General features: G+C 34.8%; 2 protein-coding genes across 7 annotated transcripts in view; one reads left to right on the top strand and one right to left on the bottom strand.

Moving 5' to 3' along the window:
• Positions 1–629: 629 nt before the first annotated feature.
• LOC106137525 (transcription factor Ouib) lies at positions 630–9475 on the top strand. The gene is made up of 7 exons (XM_060953340.1): positions 630–1013; positions 2196–2336; positions 2756–2862; positions 3216–3393; positions 4046–4187; positions 5957–6137; positions 7245–9475. Exons 1-7 carry the CDS (start codon positions 849–851, stop codon positions 7420–7422), a joined length of 1092 nt encoding a protein of 363 aa, XP_060809323.1. The 5' UTR covers positions 630–848; the 3' UTR covers positions 7423–9475.
• A 400-nt stretch (positions 9476–9875) lies between these two features.
• The window catches only part of LOC106137524 (protein tramtrack, alpha isoform), a 38676-nt gene continuing 32070 nt past the window's right edge, over positions 9876–16481 (bottom strand). For all 6 annotated transcript variants that reach the window (XM_060953211.1, XM_060953209.1, XM_013338369.2 and 3 more), the window contains exon 18: positions 9876–15980. In XM_060953211.1, the coding sequence (XP_060809194.1) occupies positions 15799–15980 (182 nt within the window). In that variant the 3' untranslated portion in view covers positions 9876–15798. The remainder of the gene's footprint in view (positions 15981–16481) is intronic.

The following is a 16481-nucleotide window of genomic DNA, read 5'->3' as shown; positions in this document are numbered from 1 at the left end:
AAATATTTACAGGACAAATTACACAGATCGAGTTAGCCTTGAGGTAAGTTCGAGACTTGTGATACGAGATACTAACTCAACGACACCATATTTTACAATAAATACTTATATAGATAAACATCCAAGACCCACGCCAATCAGAAAAAGATCTTTTCTCATCATGTCCTACCGGGATTCGAACCAAGGACCTCCGGTGTCACAGACAAGCGTACTAGCGTATTTGGTTTTCCTTTGATTGACTTTTACATTCTGTACCGGAACGGAAGCAGGTGACGTTAACCACGATGTTTGGGATAAAGTAACATTTAACGATAAGGCTATGTGATTTTATAGCGACTATTAATATAAAGTAAATACCAACCAAATTTAATCGTTATTAGTTTATTTATGTTACCTACTTCCATTATATTTTCCGACATACATAGAATCATCTTTTAAAAGTTTTTATTAGTGAAGCATATTGCAAGATCAAAAATCTTATTTTTGGCGCGTTCTTTTGTTTCTTTATTATGTATAGTCATGGACGTTTTTTATTAATTTGTATATCCATAGACCACATAGACCTTCTTAATGTATAATCAATGTCAATGTCATGCTGATTAAAAGCTGTCAATACTGTTAAATATCAACCTCGGACTTTCTATTTTATTTTTTATTTACATATGTAGATAGTCTAAATAATAATAAATAAATAGTGTACAAATAATACTATGTGACTAAACTATTGCTTTTGGGGGTTATTATTGCTCTATATAGTTTTAGTTTACACTTTCGAAAATTGCAATATCTGGTCTAGAAAACTTTTGAATCAATGGAAAAGGGACCAAATTCAGAAATTGTTTTCAAAAATGGACCACAACAGTGCAATGGATACAAAAATGTGTGACTTATTAGCAGGAGACCAGATGAAAGACTACTGCAGAGTGTGCATGGCTCATGGTACAAATATGAAAGAAATATTCAACATTGAATCCAATATAATTAATCAAATTGAATTTTGCACTGGTTTAAAAGTAAGTTATTTTATGTTAATTTCTAAATATGGCTGGGCAGAAAACAGTGGTGTATAACTATGATAAAACTTAAATCCATGTACCAAATGTGGTTAAACCTAATTACAGTTAATTTTTGTTTGGTATGGACAAACAACACATCCTTCACATTTATTGGGTGGTCAGAGCCCTTGATTTAACAGATTCTGAGAAAGGCACTTATAAGAAGAATTCCACATTAAAATAATACAGCACTTAAAAACACATTATGTTTTTTGTTTATCTATACTAATATTTTTTTTTCATATTTTCATACTAATATTATAAAGCTAAATAGTTTGTTTGTGTTATAAAGCTAAATAGTTTCTTTGAACGTGCTTATCGCAGGAATTACTGGTTCGAATTGAAAAATTCTTTTTGCGTTGAATAGACCATTTATTGAGGAAAGCTTTAGGCTATATAATATCATGCTGCAACTATAAGGAACAAAGAAATAATGGAAAATGATGCCCAAAATAAATATTCCACGTGGACGAAGTCGCGGGCACTGCTAGTATGAATATATGTATAATCAATCCATGTAGCCAGATCATGCCTTATTTTTTTATTTCCCTGATTTCTTTTTAAATATTGATAAATGCATCTGAAATCTAATTTATTTCAAACAAATATTAATATGCCTTTCTCTCAGTTTTGATTAATGTAGGTAGCTTTTAAATGATGAAATAATTTTTGAAATAATTTCATTTGTTTTTTAGTTTATTTCATTACAAAAATACAATTCTTTATTTTTATTAAAAAGTACAGGCCGCCTGCGATAACGTCCGCACGGATACCCTATCAATCCCGCGGGAACTCCGGTATAAAAAGTAGCCTGTATGTTATTCTGGGTCTTCAGCTACCTACATACCAAATTTTATTGTAATCGGTTCAGTAGTTTTTGTGTGAAAGAGTAACAAACATACATACATACTGACATAAAATCTACCTCTTTCCACTTGCCACGATCTCTGCATACTTCCTTCGCTTAATCCACATTCATAACTCTCTTCATGCAAGCTTGGCGGTTTCGGGTACTCTTGACCTGACCCTTTACCAACAAACATCCATAGTGACATCCTGACATAAACTTTCGCATCTATAATATTAGTAGGATAGGATGTAGACATAGACTATTATAATTTTTTTTTTTTTTTTTTTCAGCTTACCCAGCAGGAGGAATTGCCGTCGCGAATATGCTGCGGCTGTTATACAAACCTGTCTGTTGCGTACAACTTCAAAACAACTTGTATCAATACGGACGAGGTCCTGCAGAAACTGCTCATGCAAAACGTCAAAGTGGAGGTAAGCTAGCGGTTGCCCGCGACTTTGTATGCGTATGGTCACGTCTATATCCCTTGCGGGGTAGGCAGAGCCAACAGTCTTGACAAGACTGAATGGCCACATTCAGCTATTTGGCTTAATGATAGAATTGAGATTCAAATAGTGACAAGTTGCTAGCCCATTGCCTAAAAAAGAATCCCAAGTTTGTAAGCCTATCCCTTAGTCACCTTTTACGACATCCACGGGAAAGAGATGGAGTGGTCCTATTCTTTTTTGTATTGATGCCGGGAACCACACGGCATTATTATCTATACTAATATTATAAAGCTGAAGAGTTTGCTTGTTTGTTTGTTTGAATGCGCAAATCTCAGGTACTACTGATTCGAATTGAATTTTTTTTTTAATTCTTATTATATGACTCAGAAATATTATTGTTATAGGTGGAAGACGACTATGACTGTTTTGATGAAACAAGTGGAACTGAAATGCATGATGTAGAGCTGGAAGTCAAAAAGGAGGTTGTCATTAAGAAGGAAGACATGAAATGGTAATTTTATCTTTAGTTTGTTTATATCATGATAAAACAGAAATTTACAGTTACAAGAAATAGTACAAAAAAACTAATTGTATATACATGCCACGTCTATATCGCTTGCAGGGTAGACAGAGTCAACAGTCTTGAAAATACTAGAAGTTTTTGTTCAACTGTAAGATTTAATGGTGAAATTGAAATTCAAATATACAAAAAGCATGCACAAAGTATAACAAGTTTGTTAGCCCTTAGTCGACTTTTACAACATCCATTGGAAAGTTATTAAGTTGTCCTAATCCAAAAATGCTTCGAATCACACGGCATCCAGTCATAAAACTCCTTATAAAATTACTATTTTGTTTTTTCAGCAAACCTCGTATCAAACTCAAGTCACTCCCTGTCCAAAAGAGAGTGTCACAGCCGCTAAAGAAGAAAGTGGACCCGCTTTACTGTGAGACGTGTCGCGTGAACTTCAAAACCAAGAAACTGCGAGAGGATCACGACAAGGACTTACATTTGGACACATTGGAGACTTTTATATGTGAGGTTAGATTATCTATACATACATATGGTCACGTCTACATCCCCTGCGGGGTAGACAGAGCCGACAGTCTTGAAAAGACTGAATGGCCACCTTCAGCTATTTGGCTCAATGATAGAATTGAGATTCAAATAGTGACAGGTTGTAAGCCCATCGCCTAAAAAAGAGTCCCAAGTAAGCCTATCCCTTAGTCGCCTTTTACGACATCCATGGGAAATAGATGGAGTGGTCCTATTCTTTTTTGCATTGGTGCCGGGAACCACACGGCACTATCTATACTAATATTATAAAGCTGATGAGTTTGTTTGTTTGAACGCGCTAATCTCAGGAACTACTGGTGCGAATTGAAAAATTCTTTTTGAGTTGAATAGACCATTTATCGAGGAAGGGTTAAGGCTATAACATCACGCTGCAACTATAAGGAGCAAATAAATTATAGAAATTGTGAAAAAAAAAACGGGGAAAATTATTAATCCTTGAGGGCTTCAATAATGCCCGAAATAACTGTTCGACGCAGAAGTTGCGGGCGCAGCTAGTCCTAGAATATTTTTAACAAAATATTTATTCGAAAGGTCTAATACCTTGAGTGAAAAAAAATCGGTTGTCTGTAAATTCGGTTTACGTGATTGTATGTATGTATGTATGTGTCTTTTACAGATATGCGGCAAAGTGTTCCTACACCGAAGCTCGTTGTACACCCACAGCCGGTCTCACCTGCCGCCTCAGTTCTCGTGTCCAGACTGCGATTACTCCACGTGGCATAAACACGACCTCAACAAGCACATATTGAGGCACAGAGGTACCTACATTCCTCAATGAGTGACTGACTGACGCTGAGAAATACTGAGATTACTCCACGTGGCATAAACACGACCTCAACAAGCACATACTGAGGCACAGAGGTACCTACATTCCTCATTGACTGACTGACGCTGAGAAATACTGAGATTACTCCACGTGGCATAAACACGACCTCAACAAGCACATACTGAGGCACAGAGGTACATACATTCCTCATTGACTGACTGACGCTGAGAAATACTGAGAATACTCCACGTGGCATAAACACGACCTCAACAAGCACATATTGAGGCACAGAGGTACCTACATTCCTCATTGACTGACTTGTTTGTTTTTGTTAGTTTTTAATTTTTATTAAAATAACGAACACAAGCTTCTCAAATACAACATAAAATAATTTAAAAAAAATATATAACTTAACTCTAAGCAGGTGTACCTATGCCGCAGCAATTCAAAAAGTCATAAGCTCAGCCGATTTCTTTGCTCGGAATGACTGACTGACTGTACTGAGAAATACTGAGATTACTCCACGTGGCATAAACACGACCTCAACAAGCACATATTGAGGCACAGAGGTACATACATTCCTCATTGACTGACTGACGCTGAGAAATACTGAGAATACTCCACGTGGCATAAACACGACCTCAACAAGCACATACTGAGGCACAGAGGTACCTACATTCCTCATTGACTGACTGACGCTGAGAAATACTGTGATTACTCCACGTGGCATAAACACGACCTCAACAAGCACATACTGAGGCACAGAGGTACATACATTCCTCATTGACTGACTGACGCTGAGAAATACTGAGATTACTCCACGTGGCATAAACACGACCTCAACAAGCACATACTGAGGCACAGAGGTACATACATTCCTCATTGACTGACTGACACTGAGAAATACTGAGATTACTCCACGTGGCATAAACACGACCTCAACAAGCACATACTGAGGCACAGAGGTACATACATTGCTCATTGACTGACTGACGCTGAGAAATACTGAGATTACTCCACGTGGCATAAACACGACCTCAACACATGTTCACAACCCTATCCCTTAGTCGCCTTTAACGACATCCATGGGAGAGACATGCGAGTGGTCATATTCTTTTTTTTTTCATTTGAAACAGTTAACAATAAAAAACAACACTCGGGTCACCCAGGTGCTAAGTATTAATCTTACATCTTTTTACGTACATACATACATATCGTCACGTCTATATCCCTTGTGGGGTAGACAAAGCCAACAGTCTAGAAAAGACTGATCGGCTACGTTCAGCTATTTGGCTTAATGATAGAATTGAGATGCAAATAGTGACAGGTTGCTAGCCCATCGCCTAAAAAAGGAGTCACAAGTTTGTGAGCCTATCCCTTAGTCGCCTTTTACGACATCCATGAGAAAAAGATGGAGTGATCGTATTCTTTTTTGTATTGGTGCCGGGAACCACACGGCACTTTTTACGTACATACGTGAAAGAAAACTGAACATCACTACATAGTATAAAACAAAGTCGCTATTTTAGTCTGTTTGTCTGTATGCTTGAATCTTAAAAATTACGCAACGGATTTTGATGCGGTTTTTTGTAACAGGTAGAGTGATTCAAGAGGAAGGTTTTTATGTATAATAACATTTATAATTTTTGCACCCGTGCGAAGCCGGGGCGGGTCGCTAGTATTGTATAAAATCGGACTGAGGACAAAAAGAAACGCTCGCACAATCGCTCAATTGATTTATTCCCATTTATTTTTTTGAAGGCACAAAACGATTCCAGTGCGAATTCTGCACCGCCTCTTATTACACGTCGTCGAATCTGCTCTGTCACATCCGTCGGTTCCACGAACGTCTGAAGCCGCACGAGTGCCACCTCTGCGACAAGAAGTTCTACGACACGACTAAACTCAACAGGCATTTAGATTCGCATAACGATGTCAAACGGTAATTTGTCTATGTCTTATTATCATAGATAGGAATAGTTAGATTGATTTTATGTACTTGCATCATGAATTACCATAGAAAGCATAACATGGATAAGCCTCTTTTCCGGGATTCCATTTCTGTGCTTACACTTACAGTAAACTACATTGTCCGCGGGTAACATAGAACTACAATTTACGTGAACGAAGTCGGGGGAAAACAGCTACCACTAATATATTCTTCATCCCACTTGTAAAAATTCCGGAAAAAATCTTAATAATTTACAAATCCCGCAATCCCGGACGGCGGCATGTCCATATTAATATATACGTTTCAGTTCATTGACCCCAATTCAATCTACCTATTCCGATCTCTGCTTATTATTTATTTAAATTTTATCTATATAGATACTAATATTATAAAGTTGGAGAGTTTGTTTGTTTGTTTGAACGCGCTAATCTAAGGAAGTACTGGTTCGAATTGAAAAATTCTTTTTGCGTTGAATTTGAACATTTATCGAGGAAGGCTTTAGGCTATATAACATCACGCTACGACTATTAGGAGCAAAGAAATAATGGAATATGTGAAAAAAACAGAGTAAATTATTCATCGTTGAGGGCTTCAATGATGCCCAAAATAACTATTCCACGCGGACGCGGTCGCGGGCACAGCTAGTATAATATAACATAACTCAAAATCACGTCTATATCCCTTGCGGGGTAGAAAGAGATAACAGTCATCGATCACGTTCAGCTGTTTGGCTTAGTGATATAATTGAGATTCAAATAGTGACAGGTCGCTAGCCCATCGCCTAAAAGAAGAATCCCAAGTTTATAAGCCTATCCCTTAGTCGCCTTTCACGACATCCGTGGTAAAGAGATGGAGTGGAGTCCTATACTTTTTTCAAATAGTGCCGGGAACCACACCTTTTTTTTTTAAATAATATAATAATATTTCTTTATTCAGACAGAGTCCACTTTTGTTAGTAACAATGAAATCTTAACCTATTGTTAGTTTATTAAACATTTACAAATACTTACATATAATATTTACAAATACTTACATATAATATAATTACAACAACAATTGATTTTTATTAACATTCCCAAATATTTTTTTCACCAACAGCTTCGAATGTGACATCTGTCACTCGCACTTCACACGCCGGTGTTACTGGAAGAAGCATCTTCAGCGTCAACACAACGTCACGATACCGCCGCAGCGGCCGGGCAGACAGAGGCTCATCATGACTGTCGGGGAAGACTTGATGAACAAACCCGTTAATACGTTTCAGAAATATGACTAAATTATAATTTGGGATTGATTTTTTTTTTTTTTTTTATGCGACTCTGGCTGGCGACTTGTCGCTTTGTATGAATCGCGATTCAAAAAAGTGTTAAAAAATGTTTATTTGCCCTGGTCGACTTTTACATTCTGCTGTAGAAATTGGCACATTTGTTATTCCCTCTATCGGGCTAGCATCATCTGTGGTCCTATTCAAAATGCCCGCCCACACAATACGAAATTTTCGAAATAACATTCTTAAAATGAAACAAAGAATTTTTTTTGACGTACATTGATCATTTACAAACTCGTATTTCATTGCCCAATGAAATTGTAAATGATATTTTCTTTTTTATTTTAATTGCCGTGAAGTTCCCGGCACCAATAGAAAAAAGAATAGGACCAATCCATCTCTTTCCCATAGATGTCGTAAAAGCCGACTAAGGGGTAGGCTTATAAACTTGGGATTCTTCTTTTAGGGGATGGGCTAGCAACCTGTCACTATTTGAATCTCAATTCTATCTTAAAGCCAAATAGCTGAACGTGGCCTATCAGAGTCTTTATAAGACTGTTGGCTCTGTATACCCGCAAGGGATATAGACGTGATTATATGTATGTTTTTTATTTTTATTGCACACAAACTTTTGTTAACCTAATCTTGAGGAGAAGATCTCAAGTTTTTCAACAAAGCCCTCTTTGAGTCTATAAAGACTTACTAAGGTATGATTACACTCTCAGGAGTCACTATTTTAAATGTGATGAATATGCGTGTTAAGCCACGAACACACCGGCCCAACAAACAGGCTTGCAAATGTTTGTTGATCCTGTGTAGACCTGGCTTAAGACATATGTATGTGATCGTCAGGAACGATACATAACTATGGATATGACAAAATTTATTTGTATGAACGATTCGCATAAAAAATCACATTCACCGAAAGTGATTTTTTATGTGACTTTTAATATAATGGTCACATAAAATGGCTGACGTCACAATATAAGGAAACTAATTTTCTAGAACCGAATTTAAACATTCGCGTTGCATTATACTATTTATAAATAATACAGTTATTAAAATAGAATAAATTTATTTTCAAAATTGGATACAAGGTATCACTTATTGACGTCACATAACTTAAATCTAATTATAACTACTACCGCTTCCAAAGCGCATGTGTAGAAGAAGCGGCGGAACACACTACACTGCAGCATATTCATCGGACGTCAATTTACAAATATAGATCTCTTAAATCTAAATCGTGGACGAATGCACATTGTCTACATTAAAAAACATGAATGAATGATAAACGCGCACGTAACGTCCCTACCTTTATTTTATCTCGGACGTTTCGAAAAAACATGTAGGTATGTCAGAATCGCGGTAATCACTTAGTAGTTTTATCCTTTGGTTATGGAACCCTAAAAACGACGTCAAAAAAATTTTTTTTCATTTTGTCAGTACCCTCAATATTTTTTATTTATTTAATATTTGTTTCTGCAGGTACACAAAAGGTACCAAATCTACATATACAGTTTACTTACCTACATATGCTAACTAGTAGTACACCCGCGGTCCTGACGTCAGGATGGCGGGTGTACCTATTTTATTTAAAAAGTTTACATAGAAGGAGGTATTTTTAGGATAGGTACACTGAGGTACACATCAGGTACGTTTTTAATCCAAAACAGATATTTAAATCCGTGAGGTACACCCGCGATTCTGACACACATGAACAAACGTGTCACAATGATCCGTGCAGGCGGAGCAGTAGCCGGCTGGTTTTCGTCGCTCGGTGACCGCGGGTAATTGTACCATGATTCGAAACTTCAGCAATAAAATAAAGGTACCTATGTTACGTGCGCGTTTTATACCTGTATCGTTATAAATAGTATAATTTGCTAGATTCTAAATGTGACGTTTTATGAGACTGTTATATATAATGATCGGCACATGACTATGGTTGTAATGTCATATTGTAAAAAACTTTGTTATAAATGTGGGACCTAAAATACAATGTGTATCGGTACATAGCCGAGTGAGCATTGTAGCAATAAAATGTAAATAATTTTTAAGATAATAAACAATTATGGTAAGTTATTTTGATTTTTTATTTCAAATCGTTTTTCGTAGCTTCACCGTTGATAATGTGATCCCAACTCAAAAATGCGAAAGTAAGTTTTTTTGTTTGTTTGTTACTTCTTTACTTGTTATCTACTGAATCTTCTTGAAATATCACGTATATATAATTAAGAGTCTGGAGAAGGACATAGGGTACCTTTAATCCCGGTAAAAACTAAAGAAACTGTGGAATTTGAGAAAAATCTATATTTTTTTGGATATAATGTAGAGGAACAGGAATATAGTCTGAATTAGGCCTTCCAGTCTTTTCAACACTGTTGGCTCTGTCTACCCCGGAAGGGATAAAGACATGATATTTGTAGCAATATAGTCAGAAAAATAAATAAAAAAAGAAATATTGATTAAACGTTTTATTTTTAAATTTCCTAACAATATAATTATTTTGCCGACAGTACACTAGCGGCGGACGAAAACACAAATAAAAATATACATAAAACACAAATTTCGATAAAATATCGACCCATAAAGATTACCATTTAAATCTTTGGCATTCAATTAACAATAATTCATCTTCGCAGGTGACAAGAAGGCTGGCTGCTTTTCTCTCCAAAAATTTTATTTTAAGGAAAATTCAGCCAACAGTTCTTGACACTAAATCAAATGGGCTTGAATCTCGATTTTCGAAACAATTTTGGTTTTTCCAATATATTTTGATAAATTTATTGATCCAATTTTAACCTAATCTTACCAAAATACAGATTATATATGCAGTACCCAATATCAATTCTATACATAGCTTAAATATTTTCACATAATATAATTTACATACACTATAAGGCCAAATATAGATATTCTACATCTAAAATTTATTTATCTACGCACATTCTCATCTTAGTGTCTGTCCGTCGCTTTACACAAACTAACTCAGTATAAACTAACAACACGTCATACAAAAGTATGAACCGCACATGCGACTTGTCATTAAATAAACAATTACAATTTCTGAAACCAACGTGGTGAATACCTGAAACATTTTGAGGTTAGGCAAATGAGATGTAAAAAAAAACAGTTAATAAATTACATTACAATAGGTTGTCGGAGTGGAGCGTCGATGGTCGAATTGGTAAGTTGCCCGGTTAAAATGCGTTATGCGCAAAAAGGGGACAGGTTCGAATCCCACCCCGGCCATGTAGCGATGACTTTTTCGAAGTTACGTACATTAGTTTAAATACTAACCGATGCACTTACGGTGAAGGAAAACATCGTGAGGATACCTGCATATTCAGGTTAATGGATGTGTAACCATGATAGATCAAATACGGGTTAGGTTCCCCTGCCGGGAACCACACGGCACTCGCCATCATCATAATTTCTTTAATAGTATAAGTATATAAAAGTTAAAAATAAACAACGTCGATCATTTTCAAGTATTATCCACGTTCGCTTCAGAGAAAATTAATCTATGAGTCTAATAACATAAAATTGCAGTTGGATTGGGATGCCGTTCTTTATTTTGAAGTTACAGAATTAAGATTTAGAGTAAGATAAGAATTAAGTTAAGAGAGAGTTATTAAGTTAAGAGAATTAAGTTAAGAGTACATAAACAAAGTTTGCTAATTTCTAATATAATTTTAAATTTTTTTTACCGTGTTCAATTTGCTGTCATCTATCGATGTAACATCATAATTTTCTTTCTTTAAATAATGACAAAACCTTTACAGTTTTTGTACAGTCAACGGCGGAAAACACAACATCCAATGCAAGTTTAACCGGTGTGGCTACATTTTATTGACGCTAAGTGTACATTAAAAAAAAACTAAATAACCGGGAAGCTGAAGGAAATTGTGAGACTCCCTGTTGTACCTTAAAAGCGGACCAAGACACGTCCTGCAACGAAAAAGTACACTCAACCGCATATTACGTTACCACGCATGGAACTCTACGACGCTGTAACACCTATACAGTGAATTTGGGTACGTTGTGGTGACTGTACATCAAAATAAAGAACGCCACGCCAACACGACATAACATTACCTTAACAATTAATTAGCTACATATACAATTTGGTACCGAGTACATCCAATTAATTTTGGACAGAGTATATAATAAAGAGGGTGGGTTTAGGGGCGGACGACCGCGTTGAAAAATTAAAATTAAATTTATATACAAACGAATTTTAAGCTGAAAACACTTACGTCTCAACTCGCTAGAGATGAGTGTCTAACGGTGCGTTTAAGATTTTCAAAAGAGGTCAGAAGTCCGTTGAAAGATGTCAGAGGTCCGTTGAAAGATGTCAGAGGTCCGTTGAAAGATGTCAGAGGTCCGTTGAAAGATGTCAGACGGCTCTTGAAGAAATATTTTCTTAAAATTCGTTTTAACATTCAACTATCGATTAAATGTAAATCATATCAGTAGGTGGCGCTAGTGGCTGAAAGATGGCAGGCGTATTTCAGAATTAATTTAATAAATAACATTTGTAAGAAGCAAGACAAAATATAAAGGATACATTTTAACATGCAATTAAATGAGGGTATTAAAAATGTCACACAGCAGCTGTCAGATCTTAAACATACCAAAGATCTTATCATAGAAATAAGGTAAAAAGAAACTGAAGAAAGTTCAGATGAAAAAAATATATGTATTACATTTTTCATACAAATTAATCGACGGAGGCGTGCTGAAAGAAATCTCTTTCTAATTGGCCTAACCTTATTTGAAAAAAAAAAGAATAAAAGGTCTCCTATATTTTTTTTTTAAACCAGAATGACAACATGTTCCATTTGACAGTGACACGAGCACAAACGCTTAACTAGCGCAATCTGTGCCTGTCTGTGTTCTGTTCTGTTGGTCATAATAAAAAGGGAATCAGCGATAGTTTTGCGCGCGGTAAACGCGGCGTCGCTCGTGTTCGTATTTTTAAAATATCCTCGTTGCTAAAAATATAATACATACAATATGGCGCCACTGTGCGAAAAAACCTACGTAATACGAGAGGAACAAGTGACTGTATAAATATAATTTTCTTTTATAAACTATCCTATAACTAAGACGGTTTTATATAATGTAATAGGTATACAAATATTTGTTATATGTATGTATGTTTTATATGTATAAGCTTAAAGTTAATGTACGATGACATTATTTTTTGTCTTTTATGTTATTATTATTAGAAAAATAACTGTCTGTTAATTACGTACAGTCAAAATCGTCACTAATTTTGCAATCTTATTTTTACCAAACCAAAAATTTTTTTTTACTTAAAATGCTTATAATTAACAGATATTACCAAAAGTTATTGTTTATTCAAATTTCATTGATCTTCGGAACTTTCAGTAGTTGGTCCCAAGGCGCCATCTCTTGGTCGTTTTTAAAACCACGACATAGGCCGCTGGGACTTTCAAAATGTCACGTGAAAATAAGTTGTTTATAGTACTGTGTTACTGATATAGGTTTATATATTATATGTATGTATTTATATTTAATTTCCATTTATAATCTACAATATTCTAATTTCTATGGAAATGTGTTCTTTAAAACTATATTAATAACTAATATAATTTTTATAATCGATTCTTATACTATAATCATCATGTCAGTCAAATTATGACATTTATATAATTATATAAAACTACTGCTTACTTCTTACATACAAACAATTTCTATGAACAAAGTTTTTAATTTGGTCTTCTACGATATTACACAATAATTATATATTTACAATAATAATGAGAGTCCTAATTATTTTATAAATAAACCTCTGTACGCGCTGATAACATATTTTATATATAAAAAAAACAAGTATAAAATTAAATATTAAAATTAAACATCTAATTCAAAACATACTAAAGAACATTAAGGGCATAACTAAAACCCCCTACGCAAACGAGAGGTGTTATAAGTTTGTTGTCTGTGGGATCGTAGTATATATCATGATCTAATTATTAAATGTATATTTATTAGTATTTTCAATAACTAATAACGATATATCTTCATATTACGATATCAAATTAAAACTGTTTAGTTACTTTCGTCTCTCCGTTGTTACAGACAAACACACAACAAACATAAAACACGTCTAAAAAACCGCTGTCTCGTCTCAGCCTCAAATATTCGATAATATAAATTAAAATACTATTCAACTATAAAAAAATCTTCAGTTCACAACAACGATTTTGCCTGATTCAATTTTTTTTAAATAATATAAAATCTTTAATAATAAGACTAACAAAAACTTATTATAAATAAGATTTTGGCGAAAACAATACTTGGATTTGTTCGCTAAATTTAATAAACGCTTAAAAATTATATTTTTATTCATGGGCGTAGCTAAGTGTGGGTGACTTTACGGAACAAGAAAAATAATTTTCTGCATTTCATAATATTTGGTTGTCAATTACCAAATAATGGGGTTTATGTTAAAAGCATTGTTTTTTCTTGCTTATTATTACGTTGTTTTATGCAAGATTTATGAAAATGCGTTCAGTAGTTTTTGCGTGAAACACATCTATGTGTGATAATATGAACAAACACATCTATGTGTGATAATATTAATATAATTTTGTTCCGTTCCCTTTTTTAAGAAACCGTAGCTACGCCCATTTTACATAAAAATAAATAGAATCTCCTCTTATGTATCTATGTCAGCATTGCCTTCTTAGTATACAAGGCAATTTCTGAGCGTCATAATAGATACCTAGTGAACATAATTCTCTGACTATCCCCGTGAGAAACAAGTGCTCTAGTCTTATCTAAGCCCTACATTTTAAACATTCACGATTTTGCAAACACTCAAGATATTGTATTGAATCATTTTAAAAACATCGTGTAAATAAATATGAGTCTTAATTAGTTCATAATTACAACGACTATAATAAAAAAAGCAACAATTTTTTTTTATCATAAAATCTAATATATTCATTAAGGAATTATACAGAATTCGGATTTCAAAATTGGCCAGCCAGCCAGTTAGATTCAATTTAGTTTCGTATGCAATGCAGATGATGAAAAATAAAATCGGCAAAAAAAAAACAAGATCACACATCACAGTTACAAGTACGCCTCGGCAGAACGACAAAACCTAATGGAAACTCAATGAAATAACAACTTTATAACAAGAGTGGTAAACTTCAAATCCAATTACGAAATGTCACAAGCAATCTCGCTCGTAATACCTGATAACAATTCAGTTCGCGGTTCAAATCGCGCGCTCTGATTGGCCCAACCGTTCAAATATTTTCGCGCCATACAAATTTTAGACTTTTACTCTGTGTAATCTGTGTAAATTATGAATGTGGTAATTTTTTTTAAATCCAAATTGACGACTTTATATAATGTGATCTCTATACTTTTGAAAAATGTTATTGAAATCAATTCTCTGTATAGTTGACCTAATAATAAGGCATACCACCTTCGTAGCGTTACCGCATTAAATGTGGTATACTTTTCACTTCATCTCACTGTACCCTTTGTAAATAAGAGTTGAATCAAAATTAACGTTAACAGGAGAATCCACGAATTTAATCAAATCATTTTAACAACGACAATGTAACATCTAATTAACTGTCATAGTTTAACATTGAGAAGTGTTAATCGTTTTGTACGACCTCCGGCCAGTACGACATTTTATCACCTGTCGTGTATTATAAGACGAGATAAGTGTATATAAAAATACATATACGAGTATGACTGAAAATATAAAAAAAATAGAGGCTTGTAGTTACAAGTCAACAATAATAAAAAAAGGCAAAATAAATAACATATTATTACAAAATTCCATTTTAACAAATACAAAATAGGCATTTTACTATAATTTTTTATATTAAAAATTATGAACCGACTTTTAAAAAATAAAAGAGTTTCTCTATTCTGCTTAAAGAGTAGTAAGTTGATTTCCCACGATAAATTTTTTTAATGCAATATCAATAAGCACTTATTTAAACAGTGATGGGATGAGTCAAAATATATAGTTTTTTTTTAAGTATAAACACTGAACTGTCTACATATTCCAATGAAAACAAACATGTCAGTGTCGCATTAAAATAACGCATTAACTTTTTATCTAAATATAATATATTGTTCTACATTCCTCACTTCATACGACGACATTTTCACACATTTATAACGAGAAACGCACATTATATAATTGTCTTTTCGGTGTAATTCTGTCATGAAATGTGTAATTTATTCACACATAACCTGCAAAAGTTCATATACTTCTCCAAATGTTCCTTAACATTTACATACATTGATGTTTGCAATGTTTATATATTTTTGGTGTCACTGACAACACACTTAGATGATCGAATCAGCGTGCGACGATCACGTGTCGTCGTCCCTGCGCGTGGGCAGGATGGTGAGGTCGGGGCGCGTGCGCATCAGCGCGGACGGGGTCGCGGGCGCGGCGGGGGGCTCGCGGGGGGCGGCGGGGGCGTCGCGGGGGGCCGCGGGGGGGTCGCGCAGCGCTTCCAGGCTCGCCACGCGGATGGAGGGCCATTTGCCAGCTGGGGAATAATATTATCCACACATTATTGAACAGAAAATATTTGTATTTTTTTTGTACGTTATTAACGAAATTCGAAATCTACTACATTGATTTTCACAAAATTTGGCACAGATATAGACTAATCTAGACCCTGCGCAAGTGGCGTAGGCAACTTTTATAGGAATTTCCACCACGCGTTAATATAATAATAAAAAAAAAAATTTTTTACGTTTTCCCAGAAGTAGGTAATTATAATTAATTATTCGAAGGAAAGAACGCAGCACAATTGCTTACCCTTAAGTGGAATCTCTACGAGAAAAAACCTTTAACTAATTAGGTATGTCTTTCAGGAAGCCGTGTGGTTCCCGGCACCAATGGAAAAAAGAATAGGACCACTCCATCTCTTTCCCATGGATGTCGTAAAAGGCGACTAAGGTATAGGCTTACAAACTTGGAATTTTTTTTAGGCGATTGGCTAGCAACCTGTCACTATTTGAATCTCAATTCTATCATTAAGCCA

This window comes from Amyelois transitella, chromosome 31 (genome assembly GCF_032362555.1).
Source record: "Amyelois transitella isolate CPQ chromosome 31, ilAmyTran1.1, whole genome shotgun sequence".
In the NCBI taxonomy this organism is placed as follows: Eukaryota; Metazoa; Arthropoda; class Insecta; order Lepidoptera; family Pyralidae; genus Amyelois; species Amyelois transitella.
Note: the sequence above shows the minus strand (reverse complement) of the source record. Positions and strands in the feature narration are given on the sequence as shown.